Raw genomic sequence first — 16,878 nt, 5'->3', positions numbered from 1 at the left:
CTGCTTGAAAGTTTGTCTCCAATAAATTCTTTTATATCTGCATCGTGTTGCACTGGTGATTCATACCCCCTTGCACAGCACTGATAATATCCAGGCACAATTTTACAAACTGCTCTGTAGTTGGTAGACATAGAGAAATGGAAAAAAAGGAAGAGAGAAGCGGAAGAAGGGTGTTAAGATATTTCCTCTCATACAAATTCTCTATTCTCGTTTCAGGCCACAGTAGGATTGCAGCTCATTTGTCAACTTGTGGGTGGTTGCCATAGTAGATTTAAAAATAAAAGCTTAACCTTTGGGTTACAAACAGAATTCAAAATCATAGCTTCTGCTTAATATTCAACGGTTAGCTTACCTTCATCTTTTTCTTTTGTTTTTTTAAGTTCGTCAAGCTTTCTTTTCAAAGCCATCAATGTCTGAAGAAGTTACTTATGCAGATCTAAAATTCCAGGACTCCACCAGGATAGAAAATATTCAGGAGTTTGACCAAGTTGGTGTAAAAGGTAAGATTCTAAGCTATGCATGTTTTGTAAGATGGTAGAAATATTGACGGTGATAGAAGTGTAAGTGTAGCAGCCCTGCGCCTTAGATAGTAGTGAACTGACAATGATTTTTCAAATAGAAATTTTAATTAAATCTCCCATTTTCAAAAAAGGTACCAAAAGTGTTCATATACAATTATTACAAAGGGTTTTTAAAGGCATTGATCAGTGTCTTGGATACTCAATCTTTTACAAATTTCCTATTTTTTAATATCACACTGAAGATAATTAAGATAAGATAGTATTTTCCTGTGGCTGGATTGTGAAATGTTTTTCCCCCATGAAAGGAAGCCATGGAACAAGGAACATATGTTGTCCAGAAAAGTCATATTTTTTATGTTCCTTTTTATGAGAAAATGCTTGTGTGTGTGTGTGTAAGAGAGAGACAGAAACAGACACACAGATAGAGATACCTTTAAAGAATTTAATTTGATTTTCTACCAAGTCAGGCATATGTTACCCTACTACTTTTCCAACTTCTCTTGAAGATCTTCTTCCAAGTTATGAAAACACAGAAGAGTTTCAGTTAAATAAAAGGATACGTCAAGGACTAAAGGAAGGAAAGAGACAAGGATATATTGGGGCATAAAACATTCAAAACCACACTTTACCTGGAAGCTTTGTGTTCTTCCAGCCTAATTGAAATCGTAATAGAAACGGACTACCTGTGCGGACCTCCAGCTTATACTTCAGTAAAATATACTTTAATCTCCATCCTACTTATAATCCTACATTCCTCTTATTATATATAGCTCCTACCTCCTGGCTCCTGGCCTTCTGGGTGAAATCTGCCCAAGCGCACCCATGCTTGAACTCAATGTATTTGACTTAAAAACAGCATAAACAGTAGTTATGGAGAACTCAGGAAGTTTATAGAAACAGTGACATTATGAGCGGGGAGTGATAGAAGATTTCTCACGTATTAGTTTTAACTTCTCACTTTCCCCCCAAGTTGGCATGTTCTTTGAAATGCTAACTTTACCACAAATACAATTTTTTGTTAGATCTTGGATGTATTTATCATCATCATGGTGAATCTTGAGAAAGAAAACAGCTCAATTCTGTGAGATTTTCCTTTCATACAGACTTCTTTTAAAGAAGGAGCAACTAAGGGTTTTGCAATATTTTCTGTCTTATTTCCGCGTGTTTCTCTTTCTTTGCAGTGCAACAGGATGAGAACATTCACTTAATATACCTACAATTGTCTTTTTTATGTCCTATCACATTCCAACTCCTCTCCTGTCCTACTAATTCATCTTATCCTAAATTTCAACTTCAGAAATTTTTTGACTCTCTAGAAATCTTGAAACCATGCTTTACTCATGTCTGAATTTTGTGTAATTTTTTTACTATCCAGCTTAAAGTCTGTATTATGTAATGTGAACATTATATTATGTAATATCTGCCCTCACTATCTTGTCTATATCCCTTTGATGCACTGTGTTTTTTCCTTGAAAAACTTCCATTGTGCTTTGAAACCAGACAGTGTGATGTCTCTAGATTTGTTCTTCTTTCTTAAGATTGCTTTGGCTATTTGAGGTCTCCTATGGTTCTATCCAAATTTTAGCATTGTTTGTTCAACTTTTGTGAAAACTGTCATTAGCATTTTGATAAGGATTGCGCTGATTCTGCATCTTGCTTGAGTAGCCTGGACGTTTTGACAATATTCGTTATTTCAATCCATGAACGCAAAACATCTTTCCACTTATTTGTGTTCTCTTCGACTCTTTCTGTAATATCTTGTAGTCCTCAACACACAGGTTTTCACCTCCTTGGTTGAATTTGGTCCTAGGTACTTAGTTCTTTTTTTGCCGTTGTAAATGGGATTGTTATCTTAATATTTCTTCCTGATAGTTCATTATTAGTGTATAGAAATGCAACAGATTTTCGTGTATTGAATTTGTATCCTGGAGCTTTCCTGAATTTGTTTGTCAGTTCTAACAGCTTTTTTAATGGTGAAGGCTTTCTCTATATAATATCACATCTGCAGACAGTGACGGTTGTGCTTCTTCCTTTCCAATTTGGGCAGCTCAGGCTTCCAGTACTATGTCGAATAAGAGTGGCGAGAGTGCACAGCTTTGTCTTGTTCCTGATTTTAAAAGAAAAGTCTTTAGCTTTTCACCATTAAGTGTGATGTTCGCTATGGGCTTATCATATATATATATATATATATATGGTCTTTATTATGTAGGTACATTCCCTCCATACCCACTATGTTGAGTTTTTATCAAAAATCAATGTTGAATTTTGTACTACGCTTGTTCTGCATCTATTGAGATGATCATGTGATTTTCACCCTTTTTTGGTTAATGTGCCTTATCACATTGTCTGATGTGTAGAAGTTGAACGAACCATCTTTGCCTCCTTGGAATAAATCTCACTTGATTGTGGTGTATGTTTTTTTAAATTATTGTTGAATTCAGTTTGCTAATATTTTGTTCAGGATTTTTTGCATCTATGGTCATCAGGAGTATTGGCTTGTAATTTTCTTTTCTTGTAGTATCTTTGTCTGCTTTTGGTATCAGCAGACAAAGTGAGTTTGGAATTGTTCCTCTTGTCTGATTTTTTTTGGAAGAGTCTGAGAAGGATTGGTGTTGACTTTTCATTTTATATTTGGTAAAATTCTCCAGGAAAGTTGTCTGGTCCTGGACTTTTGTTTGTTGGGAGATTTTTTTTTTTATTACTAACTCAATCTCCTTACTAGTAATAAATCTGTTCAAATTTTCTGTTTTGTTATGATTAAGTCTTGGTAGGTTGTATGTTTCTAGGAATTTATCCATTTTTCTAGTTTGTCCAACTTGTTTACATGTAATTGTTCACAGTCGTCACTTACGACTCTTTGTATTTCTGTGGTATTAGTTCTAACATCTCTTTCCTTTCTGATTTTATTGATGTACAATAATTAATTTATAATGTAAAATTCATAAATCATGTTTTCTTAAATGGGGAAATTGTCTGCGTTGGACTTTACTCTTCAGTAAAAAGAAAGCATTCAATGAAAGTCTGTTGCTTTATAAGACATTAAAACACTTTAAGGATGAAATGATGTAGATTTGGCCTAAGATCTGGCTGATGTGAGGACACCCAGAGACATTACAAAGAGACAACCTCTCATTTACATTCCACAGCCATGATTTTCTGGGGAGAGCATGGATACCTGAAATTTTCTTTGATATCCCACAATTGTCCACTCAAGGAAGGAATACCCAGATAGACCTCTCCGTTAACTGCCAGCTTCTCCAATTTTTACAGAAAAAAATATATTGTATCCAGATTAATTGGTTTACTCCCTTCTCTCTTTCAAATTCCATTTTGCCTCTGTCTCTTGAATCAGCCTACCAATTAACAACCTCTCCTCGAAAACTGGTTTGCATGCAAAACAGCTAACAAAATGTTTTTTACTGTTTCTTGACATGTTCTCGTTTTTGTTTTTTTGGTTTTCTTTAATCCTCACCGGAGGATATTTTTTCCAGTGCTTTTCAGAGAGAGTGGAAAGGAGAGAGAGAAACATCGATGTGAGAGAGACACATCAATTGGTTGCCTCCTGCACCCACCCCAACCAGGGCTGGGGACCGAGCCTGCAACCGAGGTACATGCTCTTGGTGGAAATTGAACCCAGGATCCTTCGGCGGGCCGACACTCCAACCACTGAGCCAAACCAGCTAGGGCCTGACATATTCTTTTAAAAAGGTATATAAAAATGTCCTTGAGTTTCATTCCTTTACCAGAGACATGTTAGGAAAAAAAAAAAAAGCAAAATGAATGAATGAATGAATGAATGAATGAATGAATGAATGAATGAATGAATGAATCGATCGATCAAATTAAGATATATACCATTTCCAAGCCTCTTTGCTAATTTTGCTTTCCACAGCACCTCCTAGTCCCTCCAATGTATGGCATCCAAGAACCTTGGCTGTGACTCTTCTGTGTCTTCTGCTGCTGATTGGAATGGGAGTCTTAGGAACAATATGTATGTATTACCCATGGTTTTCTGTTTGTTGGTTTTTTAGTCCTCACCTGAGGGTATGTTTATTGATTTTAGAGAGAGAGGAAGTGAGAGAGATAGAGAGACAGAGGGAGAGACAGAGAAACGTTGATGTGAAAGAGAAACATCGATCGGTCGCCTCCAGCACTCACCCTGACCAGGGATTGAACCCACAAATTAGGTATGTGCCCTGAGTGGGAATTGAACCCGAAACCTTTGGTGTGTAGGACGATGCTCCAGCCGACCCACCCATGTTTTGATTGAATGGAAAGACATCTAGAATTGCATGAGTTTCACAAGGAAATTTACTGTTTGAATTGAGGCTTTGGAATGATTATAAGTGAGATATAAACAAAAAGGGGACTTATAACTAAGTCATTACAGGAAGAAACTTACTCTCCCTCACTCTTGTGAAATGAATGCTTCCCTAGAACTTTAATATTCTTAATACTATTTCAGCAAAAAGGAAGTGATGGATATATCTTGAGATTAAATTTTTTAATCTTTTTTTTTTAATCTGGAGATTACCGAACTTCAAAAATACAAATGGAAAAATTGAAAGAGCTACAAAATTTCAATGATGAACTTCAGAGGAACGTTTCTCTACAACTAACAAATAATGCGGATAGTTTCAAGAAGATCGGGAACCTCTCTGTCACACTGAAAGAAATGGCCACCAAATTATGTTTTGAACTATATAGGAAAAAACCAGGTAATCTTAGATTCCTGTCTGAGTTATTTATTAGATAAACATAGGAATCACTTGAGAATCAGTCTTTCCTTAGGAAGACATTACTTGGAGGAAGGAATTAAATGTGATTGACAGAGTACTTGATATTTCTTGCAGTTAAAAGAAAAACAGAAAAAGTAGTAATAATATAGGCCCCAAAATTACAGAGGATGATAGTAACTTAATGAATATTAAACAATATACAGTTTCTCTAATCTGACATATAGTAGGTTTTTCTGGGTACCAAGTCAATACAAGCTAGGAAGAAAGGATATCTTTTTATAGGTGACCTCATTCCTAAATTTTAGTGAATTTTTAGTGAGTCAAGAGAAAATAAAGTTAGGCCTTACCCTTGGAATTTGGAGGAATTGGCCTTTTAATATCTCTAACATTTTCTATAGCTATTATAACAAAATTATGTTATTTGTGCCCTTGCAAAGTCTCCCAAATATTCAACAAGTCAGAGCTAGAAATAGTGTAGTTGAAAGCAGGATTGATATAGGTTTGTGGGGTTGATTCTTACCACCCAATGCTTCTTGTGATTAGCCTTTATTACCATGTAGTAATACAAAAAATGACAAAGAGAGAAGGAAATAATCAGTCATTATTTAGGGCCCCCGTGGTAGAAAAATATACTGGAATATACACGTTTGATTTGAAATGTGCTGTTCAATGTGATTTGAAATGAAATGTGTGTTTTAGACACATTGTAGTGGTATATGGGGCCCTGGAACACAAGATTCATTTTCTTCACCCTTGATGTACAAAGAAACAGGACAAGTAAATTTGGGTAATTTAACATAGAGGACAATGGGAATGATGAAGATTATCAAACACACCAAATGAAATGACCTCCCTCTTCCAGAACACAAATGTAAACCTTGTCCAAAGGAATGGATGTGGCATGAGAACAGCTGTTATGTGGTACTTCAGAAGTATGAGAATTGGCAAGAGAGTGTCACGACATGTTCTACTTACAATGCCAGCCTGGTGAAAATTAAGAACAAAAGCATATTGGTAAGGTCTTATGGATCTCTGCTTGTGGGGAGGGAAGTCACTTTCTCCAAGATCCAAGATAGAAGTAGGAGTGAGACATGTTAGGGAAGATCTGTGTTCATCCAGATCTGTGTTCATCCATTCTGGAGTATGAGGTGACTGAGACTTGGCGCATTTATCTCAGATAGCCAAGGTAAAGCACATAAAACTTTAGCTTAGGACCTTAGCATCAATAGAATCTGAGAGTCTGGGCAGATGCCGTAGATATGGGGCACTCAGATTTGGGTCCATAAGCTTTTCCAAACTAGGATCAACTTTCAGGACACAATTTATGAACATTTATCTAAAAACAGAAGATCTGGAAATTATTCCTGAGGTTTACCAATTCCAGAAAGTGTACAAAGGAAGAGATTCTTCATTTGCAATATTTTGTATTTTTTTTTTTTTAACTAAGAGAAAAAGCCAGCATACACTAGTATAAGAAGATAGTTTGGACAAAATGTATATAAGAAAGCAGAATTAAGATGGGGTGGCAAAGGCAAGTGCCAAGCAGATGTATTACACAGAGTTCCTGGGTCCAAGAAAAAGTGAGTTTTCCAGATTTGTTTATATATTTATTTTTTCTTAATATCTAAATAGTATCTCCATATTTAATTTATTACTCAACATTTCTGGCCTCTCAAATGGTAATCACATATTTATTTTTGAAGCCAAAAATTCATTTTCCCAAGAGTCTCAGCTTCCCTAGTCAAACACCTTTCTCCTCCATAAAACGGGGAAATCAATCCATAACTCTTCCTCATGTGATCTTCCTCAAACAATCCATTCATGGTTATTTATTCAAAAAATGTCTGGAAAAAAATGCTACGCTGGCTACAAAACTCTGGACTGGTTTTAAGTTCTATCCTATAATCACTCTCATCTGACTTTGCTACATTTTTCTCTTTGCTACATTTTACTTTTTCTGTTTCTATTAACATATGTTTATAGTGATTAGCCACCTCTTTGCCCCTAGGCTGAATATTTACTGCTCAGTACTTGAATCCTGAAGTTTGTGAACTTCATTGACCCGAAATTAAGGTTATGAATGGATTGGCAGATCCTTCTTCATGTGAGACAGTAACTCATGTATAAATGCTGGAAGAAACCTTATCATGGAAAATACTGCCTCAATTTTCTTTAATGACATTGAAAACTAGTAGTATAATGTTAAAAGTGTTACTTTAAGGCAGTTATTTATAAGAAATTATGTTGTGTGGTAATATTCGGAAATAGGAGACCGTTATTTTAACAAACCATCTCTATTTCCTGTAGAAATTTATAAGGTCCCAGGAGTTACATGACTATTGGCTAGGATTATCTCCCGGAAAAGATGGCATGTATTACAAGAAGTTGGATGAAACAATTTTCTCCTCTGACTGGTAAGTCTTTAGGCTTATTGAATGTTTCTAGATGATTTGATTAAGGAGTTTTCCTCAGGAGCATTGTAGGTTACAATTAAAACTGGCTTCAATTGAAATTGCATCCGTAAAGCATTCTTTTCCATAAGTCTTCTTTAATGTATCTAATAATGCAAGAAGTGTCACAAATGTCTTCCCATTATCTTGACGAGTCACTAACAAACTTATAGTAGCCAAATAAGGGAGAATTTCTATGAATAGTGCTTTTATCTAAGAGATTCTAGAAGCCAACAAAATTCAGTGGGCTCTAACATGTACTTAAAATGATGCTAAATGCTGGGATTCATAAATGAATGAACGATTGATTCTGTCCGTAGTTACTTAACCATTAATGGTATGATTAGACTAACTTTTAAAATCTACAGATAAAAAGAATAGGACATGAAAATGCTTCAGTCAGGATAACAGAATATAAATTTTAGCTTTGAAATTTGTGTTATAACTGACATTTGAAATGGCCATTTTTGAATGGAAATTCTAGAGACAGACTAGAAGAGCATTTCTAGTAAAGAGAATAAAATGAACTTGGTCTTGGTATATTGCATACATGCTATATATAAAATATTTTGTTGTGTAATGTATTAAAAATGTGATTATAAATGGATCCATATGTTGTATTTGTTGTGCTTGTAATGGGGGAAAAACTTACATGAAAGTAATGTCAAAATTTTACTTGTAGTTTATAAACCCTTCCATCTGGGAAGCAGACAAGATTAGACTAAAGAAAGAAACCAGAGTCTTAACCTGTTAGCTACTGTTGCAAGCCCAGGAATTTATACACGTATGTTTGTTGAGGACACATCAAGCCGGAGTGAACTCAGGGTGACTGTGCTGCGGTGTTGCTGCTCTGAATCTAAACTGAGATTCCTGCACACTCACTACCTTGTGCCAGACAGCAAATAGAAGTTTTGATTGCTTTTTGTTTTGTTTTGTTTTGGTGGTTTTTTTCCTTCAGGTAGAAATAGTAGGTGTAGGAATGTGGCTCAAAAGGAAAAGGCAGCTCTATCTTTGGTAGTTTGCAGCCATGGGACAGAACAGGGGAGAAGGTAAGTACCAACAGAGGAGGAAAGGGTATGTAGTCCAAATACCCCACTTGGAGTGAAGGACTAGGGGTAAAGGTAGGGTGTGTATCGGGAGAGGATAGATGGGACCTTGTTTTGAAAAAGTAGAATGTCCATGTGTTTATTTGCAATTTTTGCTGATGGGAAGGTAATCTATAACGGGCTGGAAACATAATATATATTTCTAACTATAAAGAAATAATACTGAATTAAAAATTATATAATAACATATGTATATATAATGCATTACATTTGTATATAATAGATAATTACATAGGTATGTATATATGATTCCCTTTTGTTTTTTACTCTCATTGTTATTTTTGAGCTTGTTTCTGGAAAGGGGTGTGGTCAATGACATCTGTATTACGTCACCTCAAATAGGAATTTTTACTTTTGAAAATTTAATTGATGAACTTATTTATTGATTAATGATTATTATTTATCAGCTCAATTATTAATACTACATTTTTTCCAAAGGATAATATTTTCAATTTACAAGTTTATCTTAATGCATAATCCCTGACCAGTAATCTTATATTAGGGGCTGGTAATAAATCAGAACTTCAGAGTAAATATCTCTGAAAAGCTGCTAGAGGGATATGTTACTTGGAGATGATGTCAAGTTTAAGGCATCATACATTACGCTAATTCTTGGTTTTGGTGATTATGAAAAACATTTGAGGAGGATAGTGCCAAAGATTTACTACTTGAGCCAGTTAGACTAGAGAATCTAATGGAATTGCATTATTCTAAGTCATATTAGGTATTAGGGAAGGGAGGTGCTATGTCTGAAAGAGCAGCAAATATTCCAGATGTGAGAAAGAAAATGAGGCCATGTTTGACATTATATATATGTCAATAAAAATGAGTAATCTGGATACTCTCAATATTCTGAATAATAATTAAAATTTATTTTAGACAATGCAGAACCTAGGAGCAATGACATACTGAAAAGTAATTTTTGTGTGTGTGAATATGTTTCAACTGTTTGACTAACCTAGTGTAAATCTTTGTTGTCTCTTTCAGGTTTACAAAAAACACAAGTGCCTTAAGTGGTGGAATGTATTGTGGATATATAAGATATACAGTTCTTTACTTTTCACTCTGCACTCAGCAAAAATATACTATGTGTGAGAAGTTAGCTGATCCAGTGAAGATTGAGAGCTCACTAATGAATGAAGAACCAGATGGATGAATGCAGTTACTGTAATTATTTTGCCTTAGCAACTCTAGGGAACATACATATTTTGGATCACACAAATGGAATAAAGCTTCTGTGAAACTAAATTTCTGCCTCTCTCCTAACAATTCACATTTTCAAATTTCCTCTTTCTCCTCATTTTCTAAGTAAAAGAAACCTAAAGTCATACCTAAAGCCAAACCATATCATTTAGATACAGGCCAGATAATACTAAGCATCGATACAGTGTTCTGGGTGAAAATTGTGAAAATGAAAGTAACCTTTTCTTGTTTTTCCAGACATAAACAAGGTAAATATCAACCTTATGGAAAATCAGAGAAAATCAAATCTAGGACTATATAGAGAGTAATAAATCATGACCAATTGGGGCTTATTCTGGTAACACAGATTGATTTCCATTTTGGAAAAAAGAGGGAGAGAAAGAGAGGGAGAGAGAAGGAATTGCTTGTCCTGTCTACAGGGTGTCAGCCAGGACTAATATCCATGAATTTAGAGAATATTTGACCAACTAGAATGAAACCCTACAAAACCTCATGTTTGACCAGGGACACACATTCTAACGTAGAGGTAGAGAAAGTGGGCAATTGACTGTGAAATGCACTTGTCATATCACAGACTAAAGCAACATAAAGCTGGAGGTAGATTGAGCAATGAAAGGGACTGAGGGCTGTTTGAAAGCACAGATGGAGAGCCAGCTCAAAGTTAATACTTATGACAACATTTTGCCATCTTCCAAGATACAGCATATGCTTTAAATACAGCATATGCTTTAAATAACCTTTATATGGTGCTGTGTCCTTGGTAGGTAGAGTACATGGATTTGGAAACATAGGGCAGAAGCAGGAGTGACCCTGCTTACCATCATTTCCAAAGACCAGTTTGGGAAATGAGTGCCTTCTGTCAGGCTAACCCTGAGTTCTATGGGTTTAGAGAAACTAGTCCCTAAGAAACTAGTCCTTTCACCCAAGGGCACATATCTTGGGATGAATGACTTTTGGAATGAGCAAATGACTGATCAAAAGGAGAAAGCAGGGCTGCTGTTACACAATAGGAACTGGAACAAATATGTTTGACACAGTTTTCCCATTTGAGTATATATTTTTTATTTTTGTCACTTTTTTTTTAATTACAGTTGACATACAATATTATATTAGTTACAGATGTGCACCCCAATGATTAGACATTATATAACTTGCTAAATGATCAGCCTGATATATCCTGTACCCATCTGACACAGAATTATTAGAATATTGACTATATTCTCTATGCTGTGCTTTACATCCCCATGAATATTCTGTGACAACTAATTTGTACTTCTTGACCCCTTCACCTTTTTCATTCATCCCTCAAACCCCTCCCTCTGGCAACTGTCAAAATATTCTTTGTATCTATGAGTCTGTTTCTGTTCTGTTTGTTCATTTATTTTGATTTTTAGATTCAATTGTTGATAGATATTTTTTTTTCCATTTTATTGTTCATGTTTTTTATCTTCTTCTTATAGAAGACCCTTTGACATTTCATATAATACTGCTTTGGTGGTGATGAACTCCTTTAGCTTTTTCTTGTCTGGGAAGCTCTTTATCTGTCCTTCAATTCTAAATGATAGATTTGCAGGGTAGAGTAATCTTGGTTGTAGGACCCTGCTTTTCATCACTTTGAATATTTCCTGCCAATCCCTTCTGCTCTGCAAAGTTTCTGTTGAGAAATCAGCTGACATCCTTATGGGAGCTCCCATGTAGGTAACTAACTGCTTTTCTCTTGCTGCTTTTAAGATTCTCTCTTTGTCTTTAACCTTTGGCATTTTCATTATGATGTGTCTTGCTGTGGGCCTCTTTGGGTTCATCTTGTTTGGGACTCTCTGTGCTTCCTGGACTTGTATGCCTATTTCCTTCACCAGGTTAGGAAAGTTTTCTGTCATTATGCTTTCAAATAGGTTTTAAATTTCTTGCTCTCTCTCTTCTCCTTCTAGAATCCCCATGATGCAAACGTTGGTACCCTTAAAGTTGTTCCAGAGGTTGCTTACACTACCTTTATTTTTTTGAATTTTTTTTTCTTTTTGCTGTTCTGAGTAGGTGTTTTTTGCTTCCTTATATGCCAAATTGCTGATTTGATTCTTGGCTTTATCTGATCTACTTCTGATTCCCTATAAATTATTCTTTATTTCAGTTAGTGTATCCTTCATCACTGATTGGTTCTTTTTTATTCTGTTGAGGTTCTCACTAAGTTCATTGAGCATCTTTATAACCAGTGCCTTGAACTCAGCACCTAGTAGATTGCTTCTCTCTATTTTGTTTAGTTCTTTTTCTGGAGTTTTGTTCTTTTTTTGTTTGAAACATGTTTGTCTCCTCATTTTGGCAGCCTTCCTGTGTTTGTTTCTATGTATCAGATAGAGCTGCTACGTCTCCCAGGCTTGGTAGTGTGGCCTAATGTAGTAGGTATCCTTAGGGTTCCATGGGACAGCCTCCCTGATCACTCAAGCTGGGTACTCAAGGTGTGCCCCCCATGTGGGCTGTACATCTTTCTGTTGTAATTGAGTTTTGATTGCTGTTGGCACATCAGTGGGAGGGATTTACCCAGGCTGGTCAGCTTCAAGGACTGTGTGACCACTGACCACTGACCTCCAACCACCATGGAGGATCAGCTGTGTAGGGGCCCACCGCACTGAGCAGTACTTACTTTAGCAGGGCTCTAGTGCGCACTGAGTCCACCCCTTGAGTATGTAATTTGTGCAGGTGATTGGGTGGTGGTGCTTCAACATGGTCTGAAGCTGTCCACCACATGTGCTGGCTCTGGGGCCTCCTGAGTGTGCAGACTAAGGTCAGCCACCACCTGTGTTCTGCTCAGGGCCACCCGGCATAAGCTACAAAGTGATCTGCAGATGGATGCTTCTTGTGCTGGGTTTGGAGGTGCCCAGCAGAGGCCAAGCTGTGAATCAGCGCTGGCTGCTGTTAGTGCTGGGCTGGGGCCACTCAGTGAGAGGTACAATGCTCACTGTGGCCAGGTGCTGCTTGTTTTAGAGATTTTAGGAATATCTGAAGCATGAGCCTAGACAGGACATTCATATGGAAAAGCCACTAGAAACAGCTTGAGTGGGCCTGAAGGTTGTAATTTAAACTAACTATGTATGAAAAGTTTAATTTAACAGAAAATTTTTCTATAGGTGTTACAGTAATTTTAAATTTATACAGACTAGATCTAATAAATGCAATGTATTCACCAGCCACCAAGAAGAAACAAATGCACAGGGCTGGGGTGTGGCTTAGTGCATCGGGGAACATTAGCTGGCAGGTGTTAAAACTGCTGCAGAAACTCACATCACGTGACAACAGAAAAAATTACCACATTCGATGCAGTGTGATCACATGCTAATCACTCGCCAAACATTATTTATGAGCAGTGACTCTTGGATTTAAATATGTAGACTATAGCTGTAGATATGTTACATGTTTTTATGTAGGCAAAATTACTACAGTGTTTTTTCCAATATATGGCCCATTTGCTAAAATTTGTTAAAAATAACAGTGAATAACAAAAAAACAAAAAAATAGCCTGTTAATTTAATTTTAAGCAAATTTTGGTTAAAGTCATTTTAAAATTAACAGGGTATTAATTTTCACATAAGACATATGAACTGGAAATCCTGTCCATTAAATCCAAAGTCCGTTAAATCGAGGTCCGTAAAGCCAAGGGTTTACTGTACTGAAGTATGTGTATACTCCAGAATTATTTCATGATTTTACCATTGGTTGATTTTAAGAGTAAATTTTAAAATGCATTTATTTATTTACTATATTATTATTGCATAATGATCAATTCCAATGTAGTGATTACAAATGTTTCTCTGCATCTCCAATATGTCATTTACAGGGCAATATCCTCAGCATAAATTTCAAATGCAATTATCTTATTATGCCTCATTAATTTTTCAAAGTCATTTCAAATTTATGTGTTGTTTTCTCTGAGTTCTTCTTAGAGTTCTCAGTCCTCTTACTTCATCCTGGACCAGTGTTTTGCAAGAGCTGTTACAATATTCATCCTGGGACATTTGTCACTGCTCTCCTGGGCATTGTCCACTATTAGCCAGGTCTCACATCTGTCAGTTTTTTGCATTCCTTCCTTATTTTGCTGGATTGGTCTTATTTTTAGCTAGTGCCATGTTTATAAATTAGTCAGTGTGAGTATGGCTAGTAATGAAGACATGATTAGGATTTTGGGGGGGGAGGGGGGAAATCATTGGGAGTGAAATACACCAAAGAGTCAAGTTACTGGGACTGGGCCAGTGACTATAGGGCCTAAGAACATCAGTTAATCCTTCACACAAGATGGGGACACAGAATTTGTCATCTTTCCCACCTTGGTCAGATGTGGCAAGGGTCAGGTTTGGGTCACAGACTCAAAAGAGGGAAATATGATGAAATTGATAAGAAAAGGGGGAATTTACAAGTGACTGAAACCTCTGAAACTAAAGAGCAAATAAATTACTTTAAAAACTTATTCTGATTCTTTAGATTTCAGTAACTAAAAGAGATAAGTAATAAGTTATTGGGTTAGCATATTTTTGTAGGATAATATTTTTGTTGTTGTTCTCTGACCTCCAAACAGCTCCACAGAGGCGTTTCATGAGTAATCTATTTAGAAGAAGCCCCTCTCCTTGCTCTGTCATCCTCTCTTTTACCTGGCATCATTTTTATCCATAGCACTTATCACTTCACATTATATTACTTCTTTCTGAAAAAATATATAAAATATGAATATATAAGTACACATTTACAAACAAATGTATTAAGTGTAAAATGTAAACTACATTAAGGAGATATGTTTCAGTCGTTTGCTTTAGAATAATACAGCGCGTCACAAATATGCCCTCAATTAATTGTTGAGTAAATAAATAAATGCGTAAATAAGTGAAGGTTTCTGAACCCAGAAGCAAACATGTTTATTTTTCTTTTCAAAGTTAAACAGGTAGAATCCACCTATGCAATGAAATGCATTGCACTTATATCAAGGGAGACAAAATTAATTGGGCAAGGGTGGGATGAAAATCTGTGTCTGTGAGAAGGAAGTAGAGCCTTTGAAGATTTAGGAGGTAAACTACTACTCGAGGTTTCAGAAAGAAGATTAGACTACTGAACGACTTTTCCTTGGGTAATTACCTGCTAATAAAGCACCTTTATGAGGATGGTGGAAACGCCCATTGCTCCAGGGCAAATTGAAATCAGTGAAAATTCTGAATTTCATGGTGAAAGTCTTTGGTCTTTTCCATTTCTTCACGGTTTGCAGATCAGAACATGGTAGATCAGAATATATAGGTATTGTCTTTCCCAACACCATGAAATGTTTCTTCTATCCTTGTAGTGCTTTTATTTTACCCCATTTCAATCCAGACATTATCCATCATAAACATAATATTTTCTGTTAAGAAGAGAGGAACGAAACATCAACTTGTCTTCTGATTTCATTATCTGAATAGTCTAGAATTTCAGTTTTTCCTTTTGTTTAATATTTATCTCTTTTTTCATTTCTCAGTCTTATAGTGATGAGGTGACTGTGCAAGTGCATAGACTTTTGTCTATCTCTGTGCCAAACCCAAACAGTCAAATTACTGGCTCAAAGCAAATGCTTTAAGACCTCAAAGAAGCACTGGATAGATTCATCCTTGGAAGAAGAATTTGAGCATCATATAACTTTAGAAAAATAGGTTAAAAGCTTTAGGTCAATCCATTTCATTTTTAATAAACAAGTAAAGTGAGGCGTAGAGGCTTTCCTAAGTTACTTAATATTAGAGAAAGCACTAAAGCTCATGTTATCCACATATTTCCTGCCCCTATCTCTGCCTCCACCCCTAGCCCCCAGTCAGAATACAGTTTCTTCCTCTGTCATAACAAAAAGCTCATTGCATTTGTACTTGGTTGCAATGAATTATGAATATTCCTTACTATCTCTTACCTATTCTGTTTTTAAAATGTTTCCAACTCTATAGTACAAGGTAATGTCTTTTTCCTTGTGTCAATTATCATAACATAATCTTCCTAAATTCACTCCTCATAGTCCTTTGTTTTTAATTCTGTGGGAGGTGGCTCTGTCAGCCTATTGCACAGTGCCCAGTCTTTCTTGAAAGTCAATACAGGTGTTTTTATTAATAATAATATTTAACGGTTGCTTTCCACTGAGCATTACTGTGATTATTTATGAATGCATTAATAATTTATCCATTTACAGATACTGATGGAACATGTGTCATACGGTTGTGACTATGCTAGATATTCAAGACATGGTGAGCATGCTCTTCACTGACTAATCTTGACCATGAGCAAGGCAGTCCTCCCTGTTTCAACTCTGCACTCTTCTGTTGATATAAATACAGACCCTACCTTCCTCCCAGAATTCAAGTAAGTAGAGTTCAGATCCTAACCTGCTGGGTACACTCCAAAGAAAGAATTGTCACTTTCAAGTGTATCCCCCTTTTTTCCAATGGCTGCTTTGTGTGTGTTGTTGGGGGCTGGAGGGAGGGGGTGGGTATCTAATTACCGGAATTCTTAGTAGCCTCCCGTTTTTTTCTCTGCTTTCTCTTAGTACTATTTTTTTCTTGATTTTGTATTGTTCATTAATATCCTGCTTTTAATTTCTCAGGGCTCTCTTCAATCCAAGAAAAAAGGGAAGTAAAAAGGGAGGAAAAAAATTTTGGTGAGCACTAACTCACCTGTGGTTTTCTGGGAGTTAGTAGTAGGTTAAGTAGTAAATGCAATTATGACACTGCTCTCACAGGCACAATGTAATTAACAACTTTACATATGAGAAGTAAATATGCTTGTGTTTGTATTTCTGCAGGGTACTCTCAAGTCTGGAGATCCCTTCGGTTTTCCCACAGATTTAAAAAGGAAGTGATTGTTTATGTTTAAA

At 36.1% G+C, this 16,878-nt stretch overlaps 1 protein-coding gene across 1 annotated transcript; it reads left to right on the top strand.

Moving 5' to 3' along the window:
- The first annotated feature begins 208 nt into the window (after positions 1–208).
- CLEC12A (C-type lectin domain family 12 member A) lies at positions 209–10,050 on the top strand. The gene is made up of 7 exons (XM_016221759.2): positions 209–249; positions 381–500; positions 4,414–4,512; positions 5,051–5,239; positions 6,123–6,274; positions 7,568–7,674; positions 9,804–10,050. Exons 2-7 carry the CDS (start codon positions 410–412, stop codon positions 9,970–9,972), a joined length of 807 nt encoding a protein of 268 aa, XP_016077245.2. The 5' UTR covers positions 209–249; positions 381–409; the 3' UTR covers positions 9,973–10,050.
- The last annotated feature ends 6,828 nt before the right edge of the window (positions 10,051–16,878 follow it).

This window comes from Miniopterus natalensis, chromosome 2 (genome assembly GCF_054644295.1).
Source record: "Miniopterus natalensis isolate mMinNat1 chromosome 2, mMinNat1.hap1, whole genome shotgun sequence".
Classification (NCBI taxonomy): domain Eukaryota; kingdom Metazoa; phylum Chordata; class Mammalia; order Chiroptera; family Miniopteridae; genus Miniopterus; species Miniopterus natalensis.
This window is presented reverse-complemented; position numbering and strand designations above follow the sequence as displayed.